Below are 24820 nucleotides of genomic sequence, written 5' to 3' on the forward strand. Positions count from 1 at the left end.
TTTATTTGTAGCAATTTTTTAACAAAAACTTATTTTCATCTTAAAAAAAGACTCAAATTAAAAAAATAACATTATAATTTTTATCTGTTGGTATGAAAATTCAAAAAATAATTAATTCATTAAAATCATATAAAAATAATAAATATTTTATTTTCATTGAAAATTCATGATAATTTGCTTATAATATGTTTTATATTAGGCTCATAGAAAAGTATAATCTCATTTAAAAATAATGATATGGTCAAATGATTTCTTAAATAACATTGCAATAATTAATTTTAAAAAAGGCATTCTAGGTCTAGGAGTTTTTTTTCTCGAATTGTTAATTTCCTTCTGTTTTGTGGATAGTTGACTTAAACCTCCTATATTTAACTTCATAATTTGCAACTGAACAACATTATATAACATGAATTATTCTATGAATTTATTTTTATTTACTGACAACATTAATTCGCCATTTTCATCAAGTATATTATGTAGAAGTACTATCTACACTGAATATCATGACAAATCTTTTTTTATATATAAAGAATAAAAATCTATGTTCTTTTATATTATAAAATTATTTCCATATTATACGTCAAACTATCCGTGCATAGAATACTTCGAGAAGTAATGAATTATGAGATTATTATTTTCTGAATATTACTATTTAAATCATAAGTACAGAAAAATACAAAGATTTTGATCATAATATTTAAAATACAGAAAAATACAAGATGGAATAATAATACAAGTACAAAAATGCAACAAAGAGCGAGTTCTGTTGCCTTTTCACTATTTCCTCAGCAAGAAAGGAAACAAAAATACAAAATATCTCCTCTGCAGACAAACGGGGAGGGGCAAGAAACAAAAGTAAGCTGCAGCCATAATCCAGAAAGTAGCTACCAATCAGTGAACTGATCAATTTTCAAATAGAAAAGCCACGCAGATTCAAAATACCAAACGTTCAGATTGATCATTTCAGTCTCATTGATACATACATCATAAACTAAAATCAAGAGAACAAAAATTGCAATTCAGTGAGTTCATCGTCTTCGCATCCCACGTCCACGACCACGGAAACCACCTCCTCCGCGTCCACCCATAGCACCTGCAGCTGCTTCTCCCTGAGCGCTTTCAGACTGCAACATCAAATGTGATGGAAACAATCAGCTTAAAAACAGAAGTGCATGAATAGAGGCCCAAGTTATTTTTTGCTCACAAAAAAAGGGGTTAATTTCAGCTTTAATTTAACTTGGCACAGGCTCGCATATAGGACGACAAAATCCATTATAATCTGATAGAAAAGTAACACAAACATTTAAAACATTTTTTTCTCCAGACAAAGGTACCTTAATATGTGTATTATGTGGTAGCATATTTAGCACGTTGGATAACATTTGAGAGTGACAAAGGTACCTTGATATGTACTATGGTGTAGCAAATCTCACTCGTACACTTAATAATTACAGTACACATGTTGGCTATTGCCAAGTGGGACAGCTTATTATCCCAAGGAGCAAACCCCACAACCCAAGGATCTCAGGATAATATTTCATTTCTAACCAACACAAGGCAGCATTAACATTACCTTGGGATTCTTTACTGTCTCGTCCACACTTAAGATCAGACAAGCAGCCTCAGTAGCAGCATTGATAGCATTGATCTGAGTCAAGGATTTCAATCACATAGGGTTCAACAAGCAGAAATGAAGGGAAAAAAAGGCAAATCAAATAAATGAAGATATAGACACCTTTACAACTGCCGGCTCCCAAACAAAGTTTGCAAAAGAATCTGCAATTCCACCGGTGTTGATATCCACTCCATATGGTGCACCCTCACCTGTTAAAAAAGTTTACTACTTTTAAATGACAAAAACTGTGAAGGAGAAAAAGATCTGCTACACAAAGCCATTGATATAAAGCCCTTTTACTAGCAAGAAGGTAGTTTAGCACATCAAGCAAGGCATGTTTCAAAAGGCAATTACAATAAGTAAAAATGAACACCTACCAGATGGAAGTGCATGTTTCTGTCTTAATTTGTTCAGCACATCAGTTGCATCGAACCCAGCATTATCACATAGTTGTCGTGGGATAACCTGCAGCAAGAATGTGGAATACCTTACTAAGTTTATAATCAAAGTCCATATTTCAATCTAAAGTGTTTAGCATAAATCATCACTAATGAAACAGCTCCAAGATCTCATTTTGCTAACCAGGGAGAGCGAGAGACTACCTAGCTCTTGCACAAATTCAGCTTTAGGTGGGGCATTATAGAAATAAGGTTACATGAAATGCTCAAGAATGGAAGTTGAAATCATCAGGTACATTTTTTGAGTTCCTTAGTAATTGAGCACAGAATCCCAGATTGACCTCATTGGATAGGGAGTAAAAAATTATGGGAAAACATTAAGATGTGGATTTTCACCAATAAGACATGGCAGGTAAAATTTATAACAGCATAATCTTCAAAGATTTTGATATCAACTATGACAAGCTCAAAATTAATTACCTGGTCAAGCAAGATCCATAAGATCACAATAATTGTGGTTATTTTCACAGTTTCTAAACCACATACATGAAGGCAGTCCATGCCACAATAAAACATATCACACTACTAGCTAATTACCTCGAGGGCCTTTGCATAAGAGTTGATAAACAGCTGAGACTTCCCAGCTATTGTGCGAGCATGCTGCCTCAAGTACCGGCTTATTTCCATCTGCCATGCAAATCACTGGTTTGGTCACTATTATCTAAAATGCGTTCAGATATAAATACTCATGATGTATCACATGTAATAGGATTTCATACATCTATAGCACCACCACCAGCAACTACGGTTGAGTTCTTCATAGCTCTTCTGACTATCATGATTGCATCATGTAGACTCCGTTCAGCCTCTTCAATGAACTGATAATGATAGTGTATGGAAAATCCAAAGTTAGAATAAACCAATGCAGAATAATTTGCCACAACTTCAACAGTGACCTACCTGATCTGCTCCACCACGAAGAACAATAGTGGCTGTTGTTCCAGAAGGGCATCCATTGAAAATATTAAACCTCTCATTTCCAACTTGCTTTTCCTCGAAAATCTCACAAGTCCCAAGAACCTTTTGGCCAAACAACAAACAAGAATGAAAATCGAGAATAAAGAAGAAAACAAAATGTTAACAAGCATATAATGTAACAATCAAAACTTTGAACATGTTTTTTCAAGTTAATGCTAGACCTCATCAATTACGTTGTTGATAGTTGTTTGTACAGTTCCACCAGTTGCAGCAGCAACTCTTTGCAGATCTTCTTCACTTACACGACCAGCACAGAAAATATCTCGATCAGCAAAATACTGTTACAACAGAGAACATAATTAATATGCCACTAATAATCCAAAAGAGACAGAAAAGAAAAGTTTTCAGCAAGGCTGATAGTCATAGAGTTAAAATAAGTCAAGTCTTCCTTCAAAATTCCATATGATGAACTACCTGATCAACATCATAAAAAAGGAGTACACTGTGATGAGGAAAGGAGACTAACATATAAAATCATACAGGAGATAATCCACTATTTATTGGTAGCTACACCAATACTGTTAGAATAAAAAGAAAACAAGCATGCAATATTTGTGGAGAAAAGGTACTCCTGCAGCTAAATCTAGTCATAAAAAATACAGACAAATTGAAGAACAATTCTATGAGCAGAAAGACCAAAAAAAGGCTCATACAAGAATAACCACCACCTAAACAATTAACCAAAAAATCTCAAAGAAGATGTTCATGCCATGCATTTTCACAATAGAATCAGAAGTTCAGAACCTTGGAAATGGATCAGAGCATTTAGGATACAAAGGACACCCACCTGTGTTGCAAGATCACCAATTGCAAGACGTGAAAGAACAATTTTTGCCCCACTCTGTGCACATTTATCCAACTTATCATATATTATATTCCATTCTGCATCAACAATGGACTGGTACTGAGATGGATCTGACAGCCTGCAGCATGTGAAAAGTAGCAGGGGGTAATCAGCTTTTAAAAGAAATATCAACAGCAACAGCCTCGACCCCGAAATAGTTGGGGAGTTCTCATAATGAATGTATCATAAGATCAAAAAAAGGATCCCACCTTATCTCTGCATTTTCTTTCTCAGATTTCAGCTCCAACTCAATGTTGAGTAAGAGTATCTTAGGATTTACAAACTTCTTTGGTTGTTGTTCAAACCCCGCATAAGAAAACGTCTTTTTAAAGGCAACACCATTCACCAGAAATGAATCTCGCATATTACCACCTGGGACCTATGGAGGCAAACACCCATGCACTCAAGGAAATCAAGATTTTTCATAGCATACTAATGTCAGGAAAATATTTCAAACCAACACCAGTCATCCATCCAAAAGAATAATAAAAAAGTTGATATGTGAGAAGATAAGTGGGGAGGGTGTGGGGAGACCAATGAGCCTGGTAGCCAAAAGGCACAACTTAAGAAAACATCCCAGCCTTTAAAAACAGAACAAATAAATTGCCAAACTTCTTGGACAGAACTCAGAGCAATTTTACTTAAAAACAAGTAATAAAAGACATGCATCAATTCTGAAGCATCACATGTAAGCTACTATACACTGTGACAAGGAACTCTGAGGGAACAGAATTCAGAATCACTCCTGCGACTAAAAAAAAAAGACAGTTCCACGACATGCAACCATATGATAACTGATTGATTGAGTCTTCCAAGAAGCTGAGCAATGGAGGATTTAAGCAGTAAAATCCAGCCTACATCACAGAACCCAGCCAAGATCTAGAGCTTGTCATTAAGAAGAATAGCCATCTCTACAATAGTGAAAAAAACAGAAGTTGAGCTAACTGAAGTGTAAAAATTGCATAAAATCAGCTGGTTTCCAATCAGAGAGGTGAGGCAAGCAACTAGAAATTTCATTCAACAAAAGGCTAGCTTTGAGCCCTGGTGGCTTCCAAGTGATGAGAGATTAGCAACTTATCAACCTAAAGTTGTTGTGACACCACCAGCTTGGCACAAACAATAATATGAATGAAATTCTGAGATGATGAACGCAATCCAAGTGCAAGTTCAGAATCTCTTGCTGCCTTGACAATTTATAGCCACGTGATTATCGATTCTACAAATCGCTCTCATTGTAAAATGTGCTCAGCATTTCAAAATCAAACCCACATGATTTCCCAAATTCTATGTTTTTCAGCTATTTATAAAACTGTCAATTACCACAAAATAACTTGAAGAATAAGACAACAAAACATAGGAAGAAAAGCAATGAAAGCATATACATTTACCTTCTTTATTCCAATCATATTTAGCCTATCATCATTCCCGATCGCTATCACAGCATCCACGACCATTGATGCAAAGAACTCCTTCTCACCACCAATAAGTTTTGACGATAAAGTTGTAGCAGCACATTTAGCCAATAAGCTCTTCTTCTCTTCTAGACTTTTTCCTTCTATACTAGAAGCTAGTTCTTTGACCTTCTCAATTGCCTATAACATCATTTTCAATATTTAAGATGCCAGAAAACAAGTCCCAACATGTCAACCACAAATATAACAATCACGTACCAAATTGCATGCAGTTCGATAACTCCGTATTAAATTTTGTGGGTGGACCCCGTCCTCTACAAAAGGTTTAGCCTCTTTCAAAAACTCCCCTGCAAGGAGAACTACGGTAGTAGTACCATCACCAACCTGTAGCACAACAAAAGAAATGGTTTAACTTTTATCTTCAACAATAAACAGCCCGTGTATTTTTTTTTCATGCAATGCTCTAGGAGTTTAAAAAAAGTAACCATCCATATAATAACAAAGAATGTCGGAAAAATCTTCCTCCCATTAGCAAACACAATAAATTTCAAAATCAACCTCTTCTACGCCCCTCCTGAACCTTCACAACTTCTCATTCTTTGCAAAACAGTTAAGCCACTCTAATTCTCCAAGAACATACTCTCCCCCTGGCCGAAAACACCAGTAGCCTCATCCCAATATATATTCGAGTATCACATTTGCTTGAAAAATCACATTAACAATCAATTCAAACCGACATAAAGAAAAAACACAAGCACAACATTTCGCATCTCCACTGTCAAAAGAAAACAATAACAGAAATTTAAAAAAATAATCAACAAAATTATAGATATATATTAATTAATGACCTCAGAATCCTGAGATTTGGCGATATCAACAAGGATCTTCGCGGCAGGATGAATAATATCGAGCAATTTCATAATAGTAGCGCCGTCATTAGAAATGGTGACATTTCCTTTATCGTCATGGATCAATTTATCCATACCACGAGGTCCTAACGTCGTCCTCACCACATCCGCCACCGCCGTGCACGCGTTTATGTTGCTTAGTAACTGCGCTTTGCCTTGCGACGTGTCGGTTCCTTCTTTCAGTAGTATGATCTGCGGTTGCTGCTCTCGTTTCAACACACAAACAGAGTCGGTGAGTTAGTTAGTAAGTTAGTTACAGATTGGATGCGAAAATAGAGAGAGTTCGTTGCTTACCATCATGGCTGCCATTGTTGCAGATTGAGAGAGAGCGCGAGAGTAGTGAAGTGAGAGGGAGAGCTAGGGTTTTGGTTTTTTTGAGTGGGTTTTTTCGCTTTGCTGGTTCTTTCTCTCTGCTTTTTCTCTATGTTCGCCTGTCGTTCATTTTGGGATTTTTTTATTTATTTTAAAAACGTTTTGGGCAATTACTTTGTTATCCCTGATGTATTATCTGATTCTCAATCTCGTCCAAAAACAATTAATTTATCAGTTTTTTCTCTATATAATTTTTTAATCCACGAGGGACATGTATAGATGTAGGTAGGGTATATTGATTCTTATGTTTTAAAAATGTTGAATCTTTTAGGGACTTAATCAAGAATTGGTGGACAGATTAAGATCTAGTATGGAAAGAAAAAAATGAATTTTAAATTGGAAAAAGAGAAAAGAAAAAGGGAAGTCTTTAACATTTTCAAATCTTATAAAAAAGTTTTTTATAAGATATTTACGTGTATAGGACAGGGATTCAAGCTTTATTCAACCCAATCTATCTTTCCTGCAAGGCCTTATCTTTACATATTATTTTCTCGTGGGCTGGCCCAAAACATCTAATTTCAAATCCTTCAACTTCCTGGGCTTTAGGGCCAAGATTCCCTCGTGTAAGAAACATCCTCACCCTTCTATTTTGCTGATGAGACTAGCTTGGTACAAAACTTTTTCAAGAGAGTAGATCACCGATCCAAAACTAAATAGGACAAAAATTTAATTTATTTATAAGACTACATGACAAAAAAAAAAACGAATGAACAGGGAAAAAGAACATATGTGAAACATTTAATGTCCAGACATCTGCATTTAATTTTATTTTTCACATCAATTCCATTGTGCAAGGAGCATTGATGCAAGCCCTCCGTAGTCCACACTCCATACTCCAAAACTGGAACCAAGCACTACTAGCTTTCAAACAAGTCGATGACAAAATTTTACTGTCCAGACATCTGAGTTTTATTTTACACGGTCATCTTCGTCTACACTGAGAAAAGAGAGGGACCCCTTGCTGTTCATTCCATTATACTTCTTGACATGGTAACTGTTGTTACAGTGGACGAGCCTCTCTCTCTCTCTCTCTCAGAAAGACATTAATATCAAGAAATGATTGATTGAATCCAGAAAGATACAGCAGAATTTCCAGATCATTCTTGCATGAACAGGAACTCAGGTGAGGTACAAAATTATCTGGGCAAGCGTGTGACTATATACCGGCCCTTTTCGAGGTCATAAATTGTTTTTAACTGTGGTTTTCGCAATTGCAATACAAAAAATGCAGCGAGCAAAGCTATTAAAAGAATAGCAAATAATGAGAAGTACGTCACTGACTCATTTCCAACAATCTCATCAGGGTTATTGATTTCCGATTCAAAGGGCTCCAGCATTGATTGAAAGATGAAAGCACCAAGAGTCCAGTCAAAGGGAACGCTTCCAGTATGATTTGCAAATCCAATCCTGCAAAAAAAAATGAGGTTGATATTTTGATTCAGGTATAAAAAAAATTGTTCTTATGCAAATAATTTATTAGTGACGATTTTTTTCTACGCTGGATATCAAATATAGCATGCTGAAGAAAACTGTTTTCTCAAAGGCGGTAAAACTCAAACATTTTGAAACATTTATGCGTCCACACAAACATGTATGCTCATGCGAGCACATACAACTGCACATTCACCGTTTACACATTAAGACGTTAGAAAACCAGTTTACTAATTCAAACCAAGACACGTCATTTGCAACTCAAAGGAAAAGTTTGGCTAAATCAATGGCCCAGTCTCTCCAAGATTGACCGGTTAAAGTCGAGTGCATGCGGTTTTGACCAGAAACTTTACCATGTGCAACTTATTCCCATTTTCAACTTGTGATGGTTTTCCCATGGATTAGAGAAACAGGTTGCTATATTAAACAAGGCTGCAAATATCTCCAACCAACAACTGAGGCCAGGATGAATTAGATGCAAGTTTCGCAAAAGAATACAGGGAGAAGATTGACATAGGTGCAAGGAGAGCAATGGTACCTTTTATCATTCATTGATATTCCAAGGCTGTCATGCAGCAGTGCCACTGTGTAGGCAGAAGAGAAGCAATATCTCAACAAATCCAAATCATCGATGCCATGATGCTGGTCTTTCAGTCTATCCCAGTCATCTTCACAGTAGTGTTTCCCAGCTGCCTCTAATTCAAACAAAGAAACCCTAGGAACCAGCCCAAAAAACTGTACAAGGTTTAGTACTTGCAGGCAAGAAAAGGTAACAATTAGAGAAAAAAATTGTAGGGTGTCTGCAATGTGTTAGGTATGGCACTACTATGATGAAGCAGGTCAGAACAGTTACAATGTGTTCACCCTCCTACCATTTTTGTAAGTGAAAACTAGAGAGAGAGAGATAGAGCACAAACATGGATACAAGAACAGGATAATATAGGTACATTTTTTATACATAAAAGAATGTACACATATGATATGCGTTTCAAATTATGTAGCAAAACAGTTGCCCTTAATTTCAAGTCATGTCATTATTCACAAACCTCAGAAGCAAAGAACAAGTTGTCTTGAGAAACAGGATTGCCTTGTAGCCTCATGAAAAAAGGGGAGTCGATGTTGCAAGGTGGACGCAGGCATTTCTCTGCATAAAAGAACAAAATTGAAAAAAGAATTAATACCAAGGTTTTTTTTTATTTTCTTTTAAATTAAAAAAATCAATAGGCTTTTGAACACATCAAACAATTTATCCAAGGAAAAGATCAGCTGACAATTAATAACTCTATTAGAAGATAAATGCCTGCAGCAATGACAAATCTGCATGGTTGAGAGTGTACAGAGAACAGATAGAAGACAAACTGAGCATGTGTAGTTACATGCGCCTTTAGTATTATTTTGATTACAGCTAACAAGAGCATCGCTTAGAAGCTCAATACTTGTAGTATTTAGAAATCTTTTGTTTATTAGAATACAAAAAGAAGCTTCAGTTTTTCTCGGTAGCCAGGTGATGAAGTCAGAGGTTTAGAATAGCTGATCCAGTTAGGGGCTTAGAACAATGTAATGGGATGTTGAGTAGTTCAATTTTGAAGCATATTTTGACTACCAAGTAAACTCGGCCTGCAAGTAAAATCCATTCAAGAACAGCAGAGATTATTTTCATCTTTACCGTTCTATATTTGCAATAATACTAAACATGGGCTACACACAAGTTCTATATTTCTCTCCTATATATTCCAAATCCAAAATGCTCAAGTAAATGGAAGACTTTCTGCTCAAGAATCGTTATAAAGCACAGGTCAAATAGAGTGCAAAAAAATACGATCGAATCATACAAGCATCACAAAACCCCATCAAGATGAAAGAGCAGAAGATACCTTGTCTGCTCTTCAACAATGCCCGAACTTCAAGTCTGCATGCAGTAAAGTTTCCAGTTCCATGAGACATCAGAAGTTTTGGGCCACTTGTATTGGATGCCAGCTCATATCCTTGGGGAATGCAAGGGTTACCAACAAAACCCTCCCTATATATTGATGCTGCACAATAAATATAACGGTACTTGCTATGATTGGTGATCCAAGGGCATTTTTCAACTCTGAAATTAGAACATCAATCATGCATGCAATAAATGTATGTCACTAAAACGAGGACTCATACATGTAATATATCACCACCAAGAGTGAAATATGCAAAATGTGGCCACATAATTTAAGGTAAATTCTTTCCTCTTCAACGTAAATTAGAGATGTAGTGTTCACAATTCAAACCATATATTTTGCAGCCACACTTTTCTTTGAGAACAGAGTTACAGATTTGAAAGTATTTCCACAAACACAATCAGGGATGTTAAAAAAAAAACCGAACAACCGAGAAAGCTGGAAAAAAAAATTAAACGAAAAAACTGAGCCAAGAAAAAAAAACCCAAAAAATTTCAGGTTCGGTTTGGGGTTGGGTTCAAACTTCTGAACTGTTCAAACCGAATCGAAACAGTTCAGTTTGTAGCTCAAACCAAACCACCCAGAGTATAAAAGGCTTATTTTCTCTGAAACCCTAATTCACTCATTTCCTTTCCTCCCACATCCACCCTCACCTTCCTCTCTCTCTCTCAAAAGTTTGCTCTCCTCCCCCACAACCTCCCCCTCTATTTCTCTGATCTATGGTCACAATAACAAAGAACAAAAAAAGAAAAAAAAGCACGTTTCTTTCTAATCTTCAAAAACATATAGACTCCTATGTCATGGAGAGACAGAAAGAGACAGAGAAGCAAATGTCTAGTGGTCGGAAAATAAGAAAAGGGCCATGGAAAGATGAAGAAGATGTACTGATTAACCATGTTAAAAAATATGGTCCTAGAGATTGGAGCTCCATTCGATCCAAAATCCTTTTACATAGAACTGGCCAGTCTTGTCATCTTTCTTGGGTTAATAAGCTTAGACCCAACTTGAAAAAATGAGTATCAAATTAACTTGGTTAATTATATTTTCAACCTTTTGCAATTTTACATGCATTTAGTGATAAATTATCAAGATTTTGATCCTGGGCTGTTTTCGCTTCTCTTTATTTTTAGTCCAATACAATAATGTGTGATTGTCCAGAGATGGTATTTCCTCTTGATTTTTTTTTTCTTTTTTTGGTTGTGTCTGTGTGATTTTACAGTGGGTGCAAGTTTTCAGTGGAGGAAGAGAGGGTGGTTATAGAATCCTGAGCAGAATTTGGGAACAAATGCCCAAATGGGCAAGAATTGCTATGTATTTGCCGGGAAGGACTGGTACTGATGTGAAGAATTTCTGTAGCAGACAGAAGAGGCTGGCTAGGATTTTGCAGACTTCAGGAACCCTACCTTCCTCTTCTAATTCCAAGCAACAGAAGCCCATTTTAAAATAGGCCCATTAAAAACCCAAAAAACAAGCCCATTTGAAAGGCATTAGGTCTCCCGGTTTTCAACTGAAAAAACTGACTTAGACCAAACCAAACCAGTTTTTGGTTCGGTCCAGGTCAAATTTCTCAAAAATTATAAACCCAGTTTGGTTGGATTTTTTAGCCTGGACCGGATTGTGAACACCCCTAACCACAATGGATGTAGTCAAAGACAACATCTGGGCCCATTTTCTGCTTTGACAACAAATGGAATAGCGGGGTCGCTAAAGCTACTATGACAAAATATGGTACAAGCTGCAATGCTCCTTGATTTAGAAACCCACTAAACTCAGTCTTCAAATAACAGTATTCTGCAAGAAAAGGTCAGCACAAAAACTTACATGAACTCACATCTCTAGAGCTGTGTCGCTCATGTAGTGATTCCCATGCTGCATCCTGTACAAAAACGATGGTCCTTCCCTAGTTAGGCGCCTTCTACAACAAATTTGTTGCAAAATGCCAATAACGAAATAGCAGCAAATGAACACACAGACAATATGATTGCATTCCATCCTTAGATGATAAACCCTCCCATCCCCTTCAGTTTCCTTTTTATTAAGCGTAAAAGGCTCCCAAGCAAACATTCCTTCCCCACTTGAAACCCTCTATTCCAAACATAGTCTTCAAATTTTTAATGAAAAATCTCAAGTTCCCTCACCTATGGCAGAAGATGTTGTATTTCAATCTTGCAAGAGCAGAATTGAAAGAAATTTTGTTAATGGTTGTTTCTAGCAGAATGTCAGATTGATATTTTATAGCATACATTAATCAGAAAAGTGACTGGAAAAAAAAAAAAGATGAAAATTTGACATTTTGATAATCAGCAAAGCAATACGTATGGACACACCTGGCCAAATTTTGGCAAGCTTTGTGCCTGAAGGTTGTAAATAACTCTAGCCAGTTTGATCTTCCGTGAAGATTGCACTTGTGCTACTTCTCTTGAGGCAAATGTAATCTGCATTTATTAGTTACATCGTTCAAATTCCAAAAAAGAATAACATATATCCAAACAAAGTTGCAGCAACATATTTGGGTTCCAATATAATTATAAGAGAAAGGTGCTGCAGTATCATGAATCACTAGCAACCTTAGGCCCATAAATCTACTTACTTGTATGAAACACAATCCCATTATTGACTACTTTTTGTTCACGTGTTTAAGCAAATTAGTCTTCCAGCTAACATAAAACAGAGTGATAGCAGCTATACATGATGGGATTTTAAGGTCCTGTTATAATGTACATTAATAACCTCTGTTTTGAATTGATAGGTCTAAAACAACACATGTAACCACCAACCACCATTGTCGATGTTGATATTTGGCTATGACATCTGTTGTGTAACATTGCACAATAGAATCCTCCTTTCTGTCCCTTCTCCCCACTTTTTTTTGTCCTTTCTCCCTCCTGTTTTTCTACTTCTTCATTCAATTTCACTCTACGAATTCCAAACCATGTGTTACCAAGTGTGAACGATACACTATTCCTACAATTAATTAACGATACAAAACACCAATACGTCAACCACCAAAAAACGCATTTATGCTATTTCCATCATTTACGCAGGTAGACAGCAATTACAGGCAATAAAAAGAAAGGCAATAAAAGAACCTGCAAAGAATTGCCATCAAGTTCTACTATCCCAGTGGTTTTGTCAGCTTCACTTCCCAAACTTCCATGAACATAGTTCACGGCAACCCAAGAGTAAACACCCCTTTCTTCTTCTGCATCAAAGACCACATGAACATGTCATTCAAATCAGCATCACTCATTAAACTTTCCTAAGAAAACCATTAAAACTGAAGACCACTTAACCCTCTGCATAGTCCCTATATCAAATCTATTATCTCCCTACACTAAACACGTCAACGCATAGCAAGATCAGCTGACCTTTCACTCGTTAGTATTTCATTTACCAGCTAACAATATTAAGTTACAAAGCGAAAATCAACATATCTAACTTAAACACCCCTCGTTATCAGAACCCGGATCAAATTACAATCCTAATACCACAAACAATCAAAACAAAGCTAAACACATTATCACAAACCTTCAATAACACGTGCCCACTCGTCCTTAAACGCGAACCCGGATGCCCTCAAAACCTTTCTGCACACCTCCAAGATCCTCTCTTTCACCTTCCCTTCCAAACCCACCATTTCCTTACCGCTAACCATCAACTGCACCCCAGCATTCCCCCACTCCCTCCTTGGAACCCACTTTTTCGCAAACTCAACCAGACCCTCAATCAACCCACCCGCACTATCAGGATCCTCCACAAACCCACCCAATCCAGGCCTAACCTTCATTGACCCAGTAATCAGTGGCAACTGCCCATTAATAAAACCCACATTCCCCTCCCCCAACAACTGATATACCCGGACTCTACACCCGCCCCGCCCCGAATCAATAACAACACTAAAAAAACGGGTATTCGGGTTGGCAAACTTGGAGGAACGGTGGGTCCTCTGGGCTGTAGAAAAAAGGTAAAAAAGGAAAGGGATGGTGAAAAGGGTGGCTAGAAGGATTAAAAATTTGCGGGCTTTTTGGGATTTGGTGCTTTGTTGTTGTGGAGGGTAGGGTGAAGCGAGAGAGTGCATGCGTGGGTGTAATTGGGTTCGATGAAGTGGAAAGTAGGATGCTGTGGAAGGTCTGGACTGAAGGGCTGAGAAATCCATTGTCTTTGTGTGTGTTTTGGGACTTGGAAAGGAGAGCAAAGGGAGGGAGATTCGTGGGTTTGTCTTGTCTGGTTACATTTGTTGGTGAGATTTTGGGAGTACGTGAGGGTTGAGAGCTAAGAGAAGTGATGATTGTTGGATTGCTTGTAGATTCAAAATTTGATGATCTGATTTGACAAGTAATTTTTCTTCTTGTTTGTTTTTTTGAAGTACATGCTGTTTGAACTGTATCAATAAGATCCGGGCAGGCCAGCCGGGTGAATAATCCGATGACCCATCTATTCGGATTTTGGTCCAGGTTGGTTATAGAAAACCCATTTTTTCTCGTCAAAATAACTTCGTTTGGTCCCCATCCACGTTAAGTTTTGAATCAATTTTCATAACTGTCAATTAAGTGTATCAACTTTAATAAGTTTTATTTCAGATCCTCAACTTTTAGATTGTATTTGTTTCCAGCCGCATGTTTTTTAAAATTTTGATATATTTATATTTAAAATTAATTTTTTATATTTTTAAACTATTTTAATTTACTTATATTATAAATAAATTTTCAAAAATAAAAAAAATATATTATTTTAACATATTTCTAAATAAAAAATACTTTTAAAAAAATAAATTTATAATTGAATAATGTTTAACGTTTACCATATTTGGTATCCAAGTGAACGAATGCTTCATGTTTGGACACTTTTTAAAGCAGCCAAGGTATCATCATGACCCTCCCGCTTTTTTAAAATCCATGGATCAAACTATTTTTTAGGTGGATTGATCCAATGGCGTCCGTGTTTAGGAGGATCATAGTCTCAGAGTCATTACAGAAATATTCAGGTATGTCTTTTTTTTCGACCTTTGCCAGGTGAGAGTCGGATTGAGTCGAGGAAGTAAGTCTTTTTTATTATTATTATTATTAATATAGATATTTGAATTAATTTATATATTTTTTTATTAATTTTACAAGTTCTAAAAATAAAAACTATATATAAAATTTATAAAATTTGAATTAATAAACTCTAGAAAACAAATCTAAAATTTCATCAACTAAATTCCTTCCTTAAAAGTTAAATAAGTAAATCTATTCTTGTTCTTCGGTCATGATGCCAGGCAATTCAACACAGTGTTAAGCTCCAATTCCTTAATTAACATCAGGGATCAGGGATTTGATGTTTGGGTTCTGAGAAAATCTTGATAGTTTTCTCGAGAAAATGTGTTTTTGTTTTTGTTTTATTTAATTTTGAGACGGCGGGAGATATTGGATTAGTATAATATATACGCGTCTTACTGACACACTAGCTTTAATACCCGCGCGATGCCGTGGGTCATTTTTTTTGTATAAAAAATATTAAAAAAATAAAAATTTTAAAATCTTGGGTTTTTCTACAAAGTTATACCCAAGAATCTTAGGTTTGGCTGCAACGCCTGACCTAAGAGTAATATTTATAAGATTAATAATAAAATTAAACTTGTAACACCGGACCCAAGAATATTAGATGTGGGTCTGGCAGTAAGGTCGTATCATAAAAGTATGATAATTAAATAGATCAATTAAAAAAACAAAGAAAAAAATCAACAGAAATGAAAAAACTAATGAAGAAAAAGAAAAAGAAATTGAATTACTGGGGTTAACCCTTTAAACCAGGTTATCCCGTAAAATCTGAAATTTGCGTCATGAAAGTTTGATAACTAAATAGAAAAAAAAATGATGGGTTTACCCAGAATTAACCATGTTAACCCATCAAATCAAGTTAACCCGTCAAGCCCAGGATACGTGTCATGAAAGTCTGATAATTAAATAGAAAAAAAATTAACTTTAACAAACTAAACTAAATGAAAAAAATAACTCGTCAAATCAGGTTAACTTATCAAACCCGAGATTCGTATCATGAAAATATGATAACTAAATTAAAAAAAATTAACATTAACAAACTAAATCAAACAAAAACAATTCATTAAAAAAAAATTAAAAAAAACAGCCATATAATATAATACAATATAATAATAATTATAATGAAAAAACGTGGGGGAAATTAAAGCTAAAGCTAAATTCTCAACCAACTTAATATTAAAAAAATAAATTTAACAAAGATAATTTAAAAAATAAACATATGGAGGAAACACTGCAACCAAACAAAAATCATATAAGGAAAACACTGTATTAATCCATAGTGTTTTTTTTTTCTTTTTTAAAAAAAGCTACAAAGCTAAGTTCTCAACCAACTTAATATATAAAAAAACTTGAGATTTGTATAATGAAAATATGATAACTAAATTAAATTTTTTTTCACATTAACAAACTAAATTAAATAAAAAAAATTCATTGAAAAAAAACACAAAGAAAAAGGCAAAAAAAAAAAAACCCATGGGCAAAACGAAAAAAAAAAAAAGAAAAGAAAAGAAAAAAGTCAAGTGTTTTACTGTGTGCACAATGATACATTATATGTAAAAAACAGAAGAAACAAAAGCGAGGAAAAAAAAAAGCTGCTACAATGAAAAACTCACGCATTAAAAAAAAAACACACTGCTACAGTGAAAAAACATTTAAAAAAAAACAAAATCAAAAGAAAAAAAAAAAGGAAAAACTGCTACAAAAAAAAAATGCCACAAAAGAAAAAACAAAAAAAAAACTGCAAAAAAAAACTTTAGCTACAGTGAAAAAGCTACGTGTTTTAGTATATTACTTAATTATATGTAAAAAATAGAAGAAACAAAAGCGAGGAAAAAAAAAAAACAAAGCTGCTACAGTGAAAAACCCACGCATTAAAAAAAACATGTAAAAAAAAAAAAGGAAAAACTGCTACAGAAAAAAAAACCAAAAACAAAAAAAAAATACCACATAAGAAAAAACTAAAAAAAAATTGTAAAAAAATAAAAACTTTAGCTACAGTGAAAAAGATACGTGTTTTAGTATATTACTTAATTATAATATAATAATATAATTATAATAATTATTATTATATATAAGTATAATTAAAAGGCATGGGGAAGCTACAGTATTTTCCCCACGCCTTTTAGAGTTCTTTAATGGTATGAATATTTGGGCCTAAGCAAAGATAGACCAGAAGTCTAATAAACTTAAAATCTCAGCCCACATTGATACATGGCCCAAGTTAAGTGTTGCTAGGAATTGTTTTTATTACATTTTTATTTTATTTTGAATAGTTATAGAGATATTGAAAGTTTTATAATTTCATTAAATTAAATGATGCAGTGGTTCATTCATGCTTGGTTTTTTGTTAATTATTTTAACTTGTGACAGTAAATATTGAATTCTTCTCTCTTGTAAACTACTAAACTAAGAAGTTGGATTTTTATTTATTATAATCTAAATAAAAAATATATTATTTTAATATATTTTCAAATAAAAAATAATTATTATTACACTTTTAAACATTTTCGTTATTAGCCTGGACCATTTTCAGCATTGAACATGGGCATGCATGATAGGATAGATCCGTCATTTAATTACCAGGAATCTATCTGGCTATGCAATGGCTATCATTTTTTATGTTTTTTAATGCAGAATATAGTTAATTTGCACAGCGTAAACAAACACATTAATTGCAGGAGGAGGAGGCATTGCATCCATCGTTTTATCAAGCAATTTTGCCTCTCAATTAGATGTTATGTAAGCAAGCAATTTGGGGGAGTACTGTACGGTATTAAAAGGTGACAAGAAGCTACACCTTCGGTCGCGAAAATGGAATGTAGGGAAATAACGGTACAGGACTTTTGGATGGAAGCACATAGCAATTGCTGTGAAGGTTCCTATATTATCCATGTTGTTATCGCTCTCTATGTAAGCAAATGCTTGAACTTTACTCTTAAGTTCCAGGGGGGCATTTCGGTAGTTTGAGCTTGGAAATTGTAAATTCTATTGAATAATTAACCTATTAGGTTTTGATAGTACTATAGAAATGAAACTACAAATGATCAGCTAGACGACCACCCGGTCCTTGGCTTTGCGCTGCTCTTGGTCGCTATTGCCCCTGGTTATATATGCCAAGCTTGCATGTCCTGATCTGATGGAAAAGAAAATGCCTATATATTCTCATCTTTGTATATTGAGGCAGACTATAGTATATGTGCCAATGGATCCTAGCTATCAGTTGCTTGCACATCTAATTGATGAAAAGAAAATTTGGGATCTGGTATCCTTTGAAAACATTTAGGGAATCGGGAAAATTTTCTGTCTCGGGTCTTTTTTTCCCTTCCTGATCACAAATTGTAAGCAACCAAACAAGATCGAGGAGAGAAAACCCTAGAATAAGAACATTCCTCCTGCAGCAACAACTCTAGCTCTCTCTGTAGGCTATATATATACCCGCCAAGACCCTAAAGTGCCTAGATCTTCATTTGCATTGATGGATATATCCACCCCGTCAACAGCACCTAAATATTCATCAAGCCCCATAATGATGAACCCTAACCCAAACAGTGCTGCTCCCACCACAGTTAGCGCCATATCTTCTACTCCTAGCCGCTATGAGAACCAGAAGCGTAGAGACTGGAACACTTTCTGCCAGTACCTTAGAAACCACAAGCCTCCCCTCTCATTTCCCAGGTGCAACGGCACCCATGTCCTTGAATTCCTTTGTTACCTTGACCAGTTTGGCAAGACGAAGGTCCACCACCAGACTTGTCAGTTCTTTGGCCACCCTAAGCCACCAGCACTGTGCCCTTGCCCGCTCCGACAAGCCTGGGGAAGTCTCGACGCGCTCATTGGACGACTTAGAGCAGCCTATGAGGCTCATGGAGGGAAGCCTGAAGAGAATCCCTTTGGTGCTAGAGCGGTGAGGATTTACTTGAGGGAGGTGAGGGATTTTCAAGCTAAATCAAGAGGAGTTAGCTATACAAAGAAGCGCAAGAGGACGTCTAAGCAAGCTGAAGGGAACAACGGTACCACCACAAGCTAGAATCATCTGATAATAAATAGCAGCCCGTGGATTAATCTTGGTGATGATAGCATATATACTACAATAAAGAAATAAGTTTTTATTCATATTATAATAAATTAGTATGGTATGTATGCCAACATAACTACGTACTAGCTAGATGATATTGGATCTACACATATGCTTGTATAATGTTGATATCTAATTTAAACCATGATAATGATATTGCTAATTGAACAAAATCGATCTGCTTAAATTTAGCAATATATTTCTATGAAAAACATATATATGGTAGCTGAATATCTCTATACAATTATTATCATTATTGAACTTAATTTGAAACCGAGAATTATTATTTCTACTTTTTTAAAAATATGTATTTATGGGAAACATAACTTGCATATTAATTTCCACGATTTTTTTTTGTAATTTCTCGAATTAATAAGAAAATAAGGATCATCATACTAAATTTACAAACATTATAATAATTCGAGATATATTAGGGCGAGACACATTACTAATCATTGATCATATATGTCTTTAATGTTATTCATAAGATTTATGACATTAATCATTTTCAAATTACATAATATATACATTCTCTTCTCTGTTTTTTTTAAATAGGAAGATCTTCCATTAATGTTGGAAATGAATACAATTTTTTAAAAAAAAATCATCAGAAAAAATGAAAATGAAAATTGAAATTGAAACCAAATAAAAAATGAGAGAGTCGTAAAACTTCCTCTAGCTCTCCTCTCAATTAGTCCGAGCACAAAAGGTGCGAGAAGTTTTGGCTTTTGCGGGTAGTTGGCAGACGAACTTTTTGTTGATGCTAAAGGCAAATCCACTTTCTAAAGAGATTTTAACCAGCAAACAAAGCCAATTTGTGAATTTTGGCAAGCTATTTGGCCCAAAACTCAGGTAAGAATCAATCCAAACATTTATTTATTTATTTATTTTTAAAGATTTTATCACTACCTTACGTAGATTGAACCAGGTACTAGATTGGATGTTGTTCGATAAATTTATAGTCTTTTATTTCTTTTGATGAATTGATTTATGGGTGAGAAGTGGCAATGCAATACTCTACAAGATTTTTCGGGTGCTATAACATGTTTGGAAATGTGGTGCAAACTGTATTTATAAAAATTTTAATTTTTTTTAAATAATTTTTTTTATGTTTTTAGATCTTTTTGATATGTCGATGTTAAAAAATAATTTTTAAAAAAAATAAAAAAACTTTAAAATTTTGATACTTTTTAAATAAAAAATACTTTGAATCGTCACCGCTACCATAATTTCAAATAAGTTCTAAAACGATGGGTGGAGATTTAGAAATTAAAAGAAGATTATCTGTACAATTTTAAACTTGTTAACCTCATTATTGTTTATTGGATTAGACCTTGTTATGGTCTAATCTAAATATTTAAATGGGTTACTAAAAAAAATAACCTATTTATGGTCTAATTAATTTATTGTTTACTAAATTACTTGTATCAAAATTAAGATAAATGTAATTTACTTTGAAAGAAAATAATGTTTTTTTTTTTTTTTCACTTTGACTCTTAGAATTAATTTAATAAAATTTATAAAGACATTCATGTTATTCGATATTATTTTAGTTCTAGTAATATCAATCTAGGTAAAAAGCAAATTCACATCATCATTAAGTTTCTTTTAAATCTACAATTATGAAAACCAAAAATTAGATTTCTTGGTAAAAAAATACTGACTTTATATTAAAACAATTTGAGCCTTTTATTTAGAAAAAGAAAAATTAATTTCATTAATTTTCTTTTTTCTTTCTCTACATATCCCAAGTGATGAAATGCTAATTATGGGAAAGTCTGAAAGTTTATTTGCAAGTAAAAATCAATTTAAAATTAATTAAATATAATATTTTTTGAATTATTATTTTTTATATATAATTTTGTTAAAGAAATCTGATAAATCAGTTAAGTTGGATTTCAATTTCATAGTTTTTTTAAAAAAAAACAAATAAAAATGAATTATAAACAAAAAATCCATTCAATCAATCAAAATCTGTATTAAAAAAACTAAAGGCTAATTTGATTTAAATTAGATTATTTATTTGGTTTTAACAAATGTAAAACAAAATCAAACCAAACTGACTAGTTTGGTTCTTTTATTAAGTTAAGTTCTTCTACAGTTTTTTAAGATATTGCAGTGCTAGAAGAAATAAGTTTGAATTATACAACATATATAGAAAATCCTCCCCTCTTTTCATGCCTAACATCTGTGATAATATAATTGAAGAAGTGTAACTTAATTAGATTAGATTTCAAATTTTAAGTTTTTTTTAAAAATTATTATTGATCTCATAAATCTTAAAATTACTACAAATTTATATGATCGTTAACTTTAGAATCTATAAAATTAATCAAGATACATGTAGATTAATCTGGACACCCATACGATCATAAAAAATAATAATAATAAACTATATTTAATTTTACGTTACATAGCCAGCTAACCTTCTATCAAAGAGGAGCACTGTAAGTGATTATTATAAAACAGAAGAAGCCACCCGACATTTTTCAGATTGGTCCTGCAGTGCCTTTGGCAACAATTAACGAAGCACTTAAGAGAGGCTTAACTGGGACTCCTAATGTTGAGGAACTCTGTCCTGCAGCCTGTAAGATCTCACACATTCTGAACTCTTAACAAAATCAATTGTCTTCAAGCTGGAAGCTTGGAGGAAATTACCTGCAGAATACCAAGTTTTCAATCAATATCCCTCCAACTTTCCAATGCATCTTTTAACCCTCTCCCTCCACAGTCCTCCAGCCCATTCCTCCTCGACCAGTCACCTCTTTGAGAAAAAAAGAAAAGGACCACTGATTCCTTGATCACAATAGTTGAAATCCAATAAATGTCATTAAATCCAAAAAAAATATTTTTGAGATCAGCACATCAAAATGATTTGAAAATATAACATTAATTGTTTTGTTTGTTTATTTGCTTGTTTGTTGAGAAAGTAGCTGGAAAGTGAAGTTCTTAAAAATCAAATTATTTTTTAATATTTAGTAGTATTATGAAAAAAAAGTTATAAAATATTTTTCTAGTGTTCAATTATATCATGAAAAATAAACTGCAAAATAAATTGTTAATATTTTTTTCAAGATTATTATAATAATGAAGGATCAAATCTTACAAATTAAAAAGTTGAAGAAAAATAAAATTAAAAAAAAAAACTAATTTCATAAATTCTCTCAAATAAAATAAATAACAATAAAATAATAAAAATCAAATTCTAACTGATAAAAAAATTGAAAGATGATGAAATTAAAATATAATAATATATATAATTTTATAAATTTTTTAAAAAAAAAATAAAAGAAAAACAAAATTTGATAGATAAAAAATTTTAATTAAAAAATAATAAGAGAAACAAATAACAATCATAAAAATAAAAATCAAAGTTGATATTAAAAAAATAATCAACTTAAATCAAATTATAAGAGATAAAATTAAAAAAAAAAAATTCAAAACAAATTAAATATATATAATCAAAGTTTATGAATTAAATTTAATATTTATGAATTAAATTTAATATAATCAACAAATAACATAATATTTTTAAAATTTTTAATTTCTAGAAAATATTTTCCACTTAAATTATAAAAAAACACTTTTTTAATTTCAAATAAATAAAAAAATTTAAAAATTCATTTTTCATCAAAAATTCAGTTTTAGCTTTTGTGCGAGCTTGGTTTCAATCCCAAAGTGATTGATAAAGTATTAAGAAAATATGCAAAAACTAAATCTAGAATTAATCTAGAAACATATCCAACAAAATCATTAGCCTGCAACATGCATGCACTTTTATTAGACATCCACCTGTCATCATGTTGAGGGAAATTACACGCAGGAGGTACATAATTTTACTAGTTAATTACTCCGAATTTCCAAAGCAAGATGTTGAAATTAAGAGGCTTGCTACATCCACTCTACCTTCTTCCTCGCCATGGAAAAAAAGAAAAGTGGCCTGCATGAACACAGCAACATTCATCAAGGACATCTTTGCTTCGACAAAAGCTTCATATACATCGATCCCAAAGGGTTATTATACAGCAAAGTACTTGCCCCAAAAGAGTTTCAAAAAAAAAAAAAAAAACTCCATGCCTACAGCTTCAAAGCCTCCATCTCTCTTCCAACAACCTTACACCTCATAAAACTCCCAAAAGTATTCAAAACCAATTTCACATCATCCCATGTATCTCCACTAGCCATCTTCTTGTACAAGTAACTATCAAATGTCATCCTCTGCACATACTCATCCCCACATAACTCCACCAATGCCTCTCTACCCACATCACTCCCATAAAACACTCTTTGCAACAAATCCAAGAACCTGAAAGTATTCACATACTTGTTGTCCCATTTTCTCAAGTACTCCCTCTTCAAATCCTCCTCACTGACCATCCTCTCCCCCCCTTCTGAAGCCTTCACGATAGCCTCCCCGCACATTCTACCGGATTTCGCCGCGAAATATATTCCTTCTCCCGAACACTTGGTCACATACCCCGCCGCGTCCCCAACAAGCGCCACACGTCCACGCACACGCCTCGGACGCGGTTGCTCCGGGATCGGGTGAGCCTCCACTTTAATCACTCTGCCACCCTTAATCTTCTCTTTAACCCTCTCCCTGATCCCTCTTTGATACACCTTAATATCCCGCCTCGCACACACCGTGCCCGTCCCCACCGCCACGTGGTCGCATTTTGGAAACACCCACGCGTAAAAGTCAGGCGACACGTCATTCCCAACATACATTTCTGCGAGATTATGATAATACTCCATTTTCTCATCCGGTAATTTGATCCTCTCTTGAAAAGCAATGGCACATCTGTAATTCCCTGCATTGATAACCTTCGCTACCCTGCTATTAGCCCCATCAGCCCCGACAATCAAATCAACGGCTAATGATCGTTTACGATTATTAATAGTGTGGTGGATAACATAGGGTTTTGAAGATAAAAAATCAGGCACCTCAATATCCGTGACAAGGCCAGTGATAAATTGAGCACCGTTGGATTGAGCACGAGACCGGAGAAACGAATCCAGTACTTCGCGGCGCATCATGGGGATAAACTCATGAGACTTTAAAGTTTTGGATCCGAAATCAACGGTCAGGTTCGAAGGAGAGATGATCTTCATGCGAGTGACATGTCGGTCGATGAGGTGAAGAGGGATGGAAAACTCGTCGATCATGCATAGAGGGATGGCTCCACCACATGGCTTAGCTGTGGAAGGGCTACGCTCGAAGAGGAAGGTTTCAACTCCTCCGGCGGCTAAGGCTTCTGCGGCGGACGAACCTGCTGGTCCGCCGCCGATCACAGCGGCGCGGAGTTTGCGGCCAGAGAGGGGGCTGGATGAGGTGGCGGTGATTGTTAGAGTTTTGGGTTTTGGTTGCTGGTGTTGTTTTGTGGCTTTGAGAGGTAGGGTTGGAGTGAGATGAAGGTTGTGGGTTAGAGCTAGTGCGGCCATGGTGTTAATGCTAAGTTTTTTAGGGTTTGTAGATGGGTGTGAAGAGAGTGATAATGGGCAGCTTGGAATGTGATGGAGTTGGGTTTAGGGGAGAGAAAGAGAATCATTTTTTTAATTATTATTTTAATGTTTGTTTGATTATTTTAATGTCATCGTTTTCATAAAAATAATTAACTTAAATTCACCAGTGATCTTAGGCATCTCCAACCGAGGAGGCAAAAAAAAAATAGTATTTTTTTTAGTTTTGTTTCTCTAATTAAGTATTCCCAGCAGCCAATTGAAAAGCCAAAATGGCTTTTTAAGTTGAGAGGA

General features: G+C 34.4%; 4 protein-coding genes across 4 annotated transcripts; 1 reads left to right on the forward strand and 3 right to left on the reverse strand.

Annotated features, from left to right (window-relative positions):
- Nucleotides 1–664: 664 nt before the first annotated feature.
- On the reverse strand, nt 665–6667 carry LOC118032404 (T-complex protein 1 subunit eta). Its single transcript, XM_035037111.1, has 14 exons — nt 6510–6667; nt 6156–6416; nt 5566–5691; nt 5284–5487; nt 4105–4274; nt 3839–3974; nt 3213–3329; nt 2974–3093; nt 2793–2891; nt 2611–2700; nt 1993–2080; nt 1736–1824; nt 1574–1648; nt 665–1124 (listed from the first exon to the last, which is right to left on the reverse strand). The coding sequence occupies exons 1-14, from the start codon at nt 6522–6524 to the stop codon at nt 1029–1031; spliced, it is 1686 nt and encodes a 561-aa protein (XP_034893002.1). The 5' UTR covers nt 6525–6667; the 3' UTR covers nt 665–1028.
- A 648-nt stretch (nt 6668–7315) lies between these two features.
- Nucleotides 7316–14411, reverse strand: LOC118032402 (probable apyrase 6). Its single transcript, XM_035037109.2, has 8 exons — nt 13481–14411; nt 13042–13154; nt 12280–12387; nt 11774–11828; nt 9893–10051; nt 9065–9162; nt 8557–8753; nt 7316–7994 (listed from the first exon to the last, which is right to left on the reverse strand). Exons 1-8 carry the CDS (start codon nt 14106–14108, stop codon nt 7724–7726), a joined length of 1629 nt encoding a protein of 542 aa, XP_034893000.1. The 5' UTR covers nt 14109–14411; the 3' UTR covers nt 7316–7723.
- Nucleotides 14412–18169: 3758 nt separating this feature from the next.
- On the forward strand, nt 18170–19232 carry LOC118032401 (protein LIGHT-DEPENDENT SHORT HYPOCOTYLS 1). The gene has a single exon (XM_035037107.2). The coding sequence runs from the start codon at nt 18467–18469 to the stop codon at nt 19016–19018; it is 552 nt and encodes a 183-aa protein (XP_034892998.1). The 5' UTR covers nt 18170–18466; the 3' UTR covers nt 19019–19232.
- Nucleotides 19233–22806: 3574 nt separating this feature from the next.
- LOC118032400 (geranylgeranyl diphosphate reductase, chloroplastic) lies at nt 22807–24638 on the reverse strand. Its single transcript, XM_035037106.2, has one exon. It carries the CDS (start codon nt 24506–24508, stop codon nt 23144–23146), a length of 1365 nt encoding a protein of 454 aa, XP_034892997.1. The 5' UTR covers nt 24509–24638; the 3' UTR covers nt 22807–23143.
- Between the last annotated feature and the right edge of the window lie 182 nt (nt 24639–24820).

The sequence above is a fragment of the Populus alba genome, chromosome 9, assembly GCF_005239225.2.
Source record: "Populus alba chromosome 9, ASM523922v2, whole genome shotgun sequence".
Lineage (NCBI taxonomy): Eukaryota > Viridiplantae > Streptophyta > Magnoliopsida > Malpighiales > Salicaceae > Populus > Populus alba.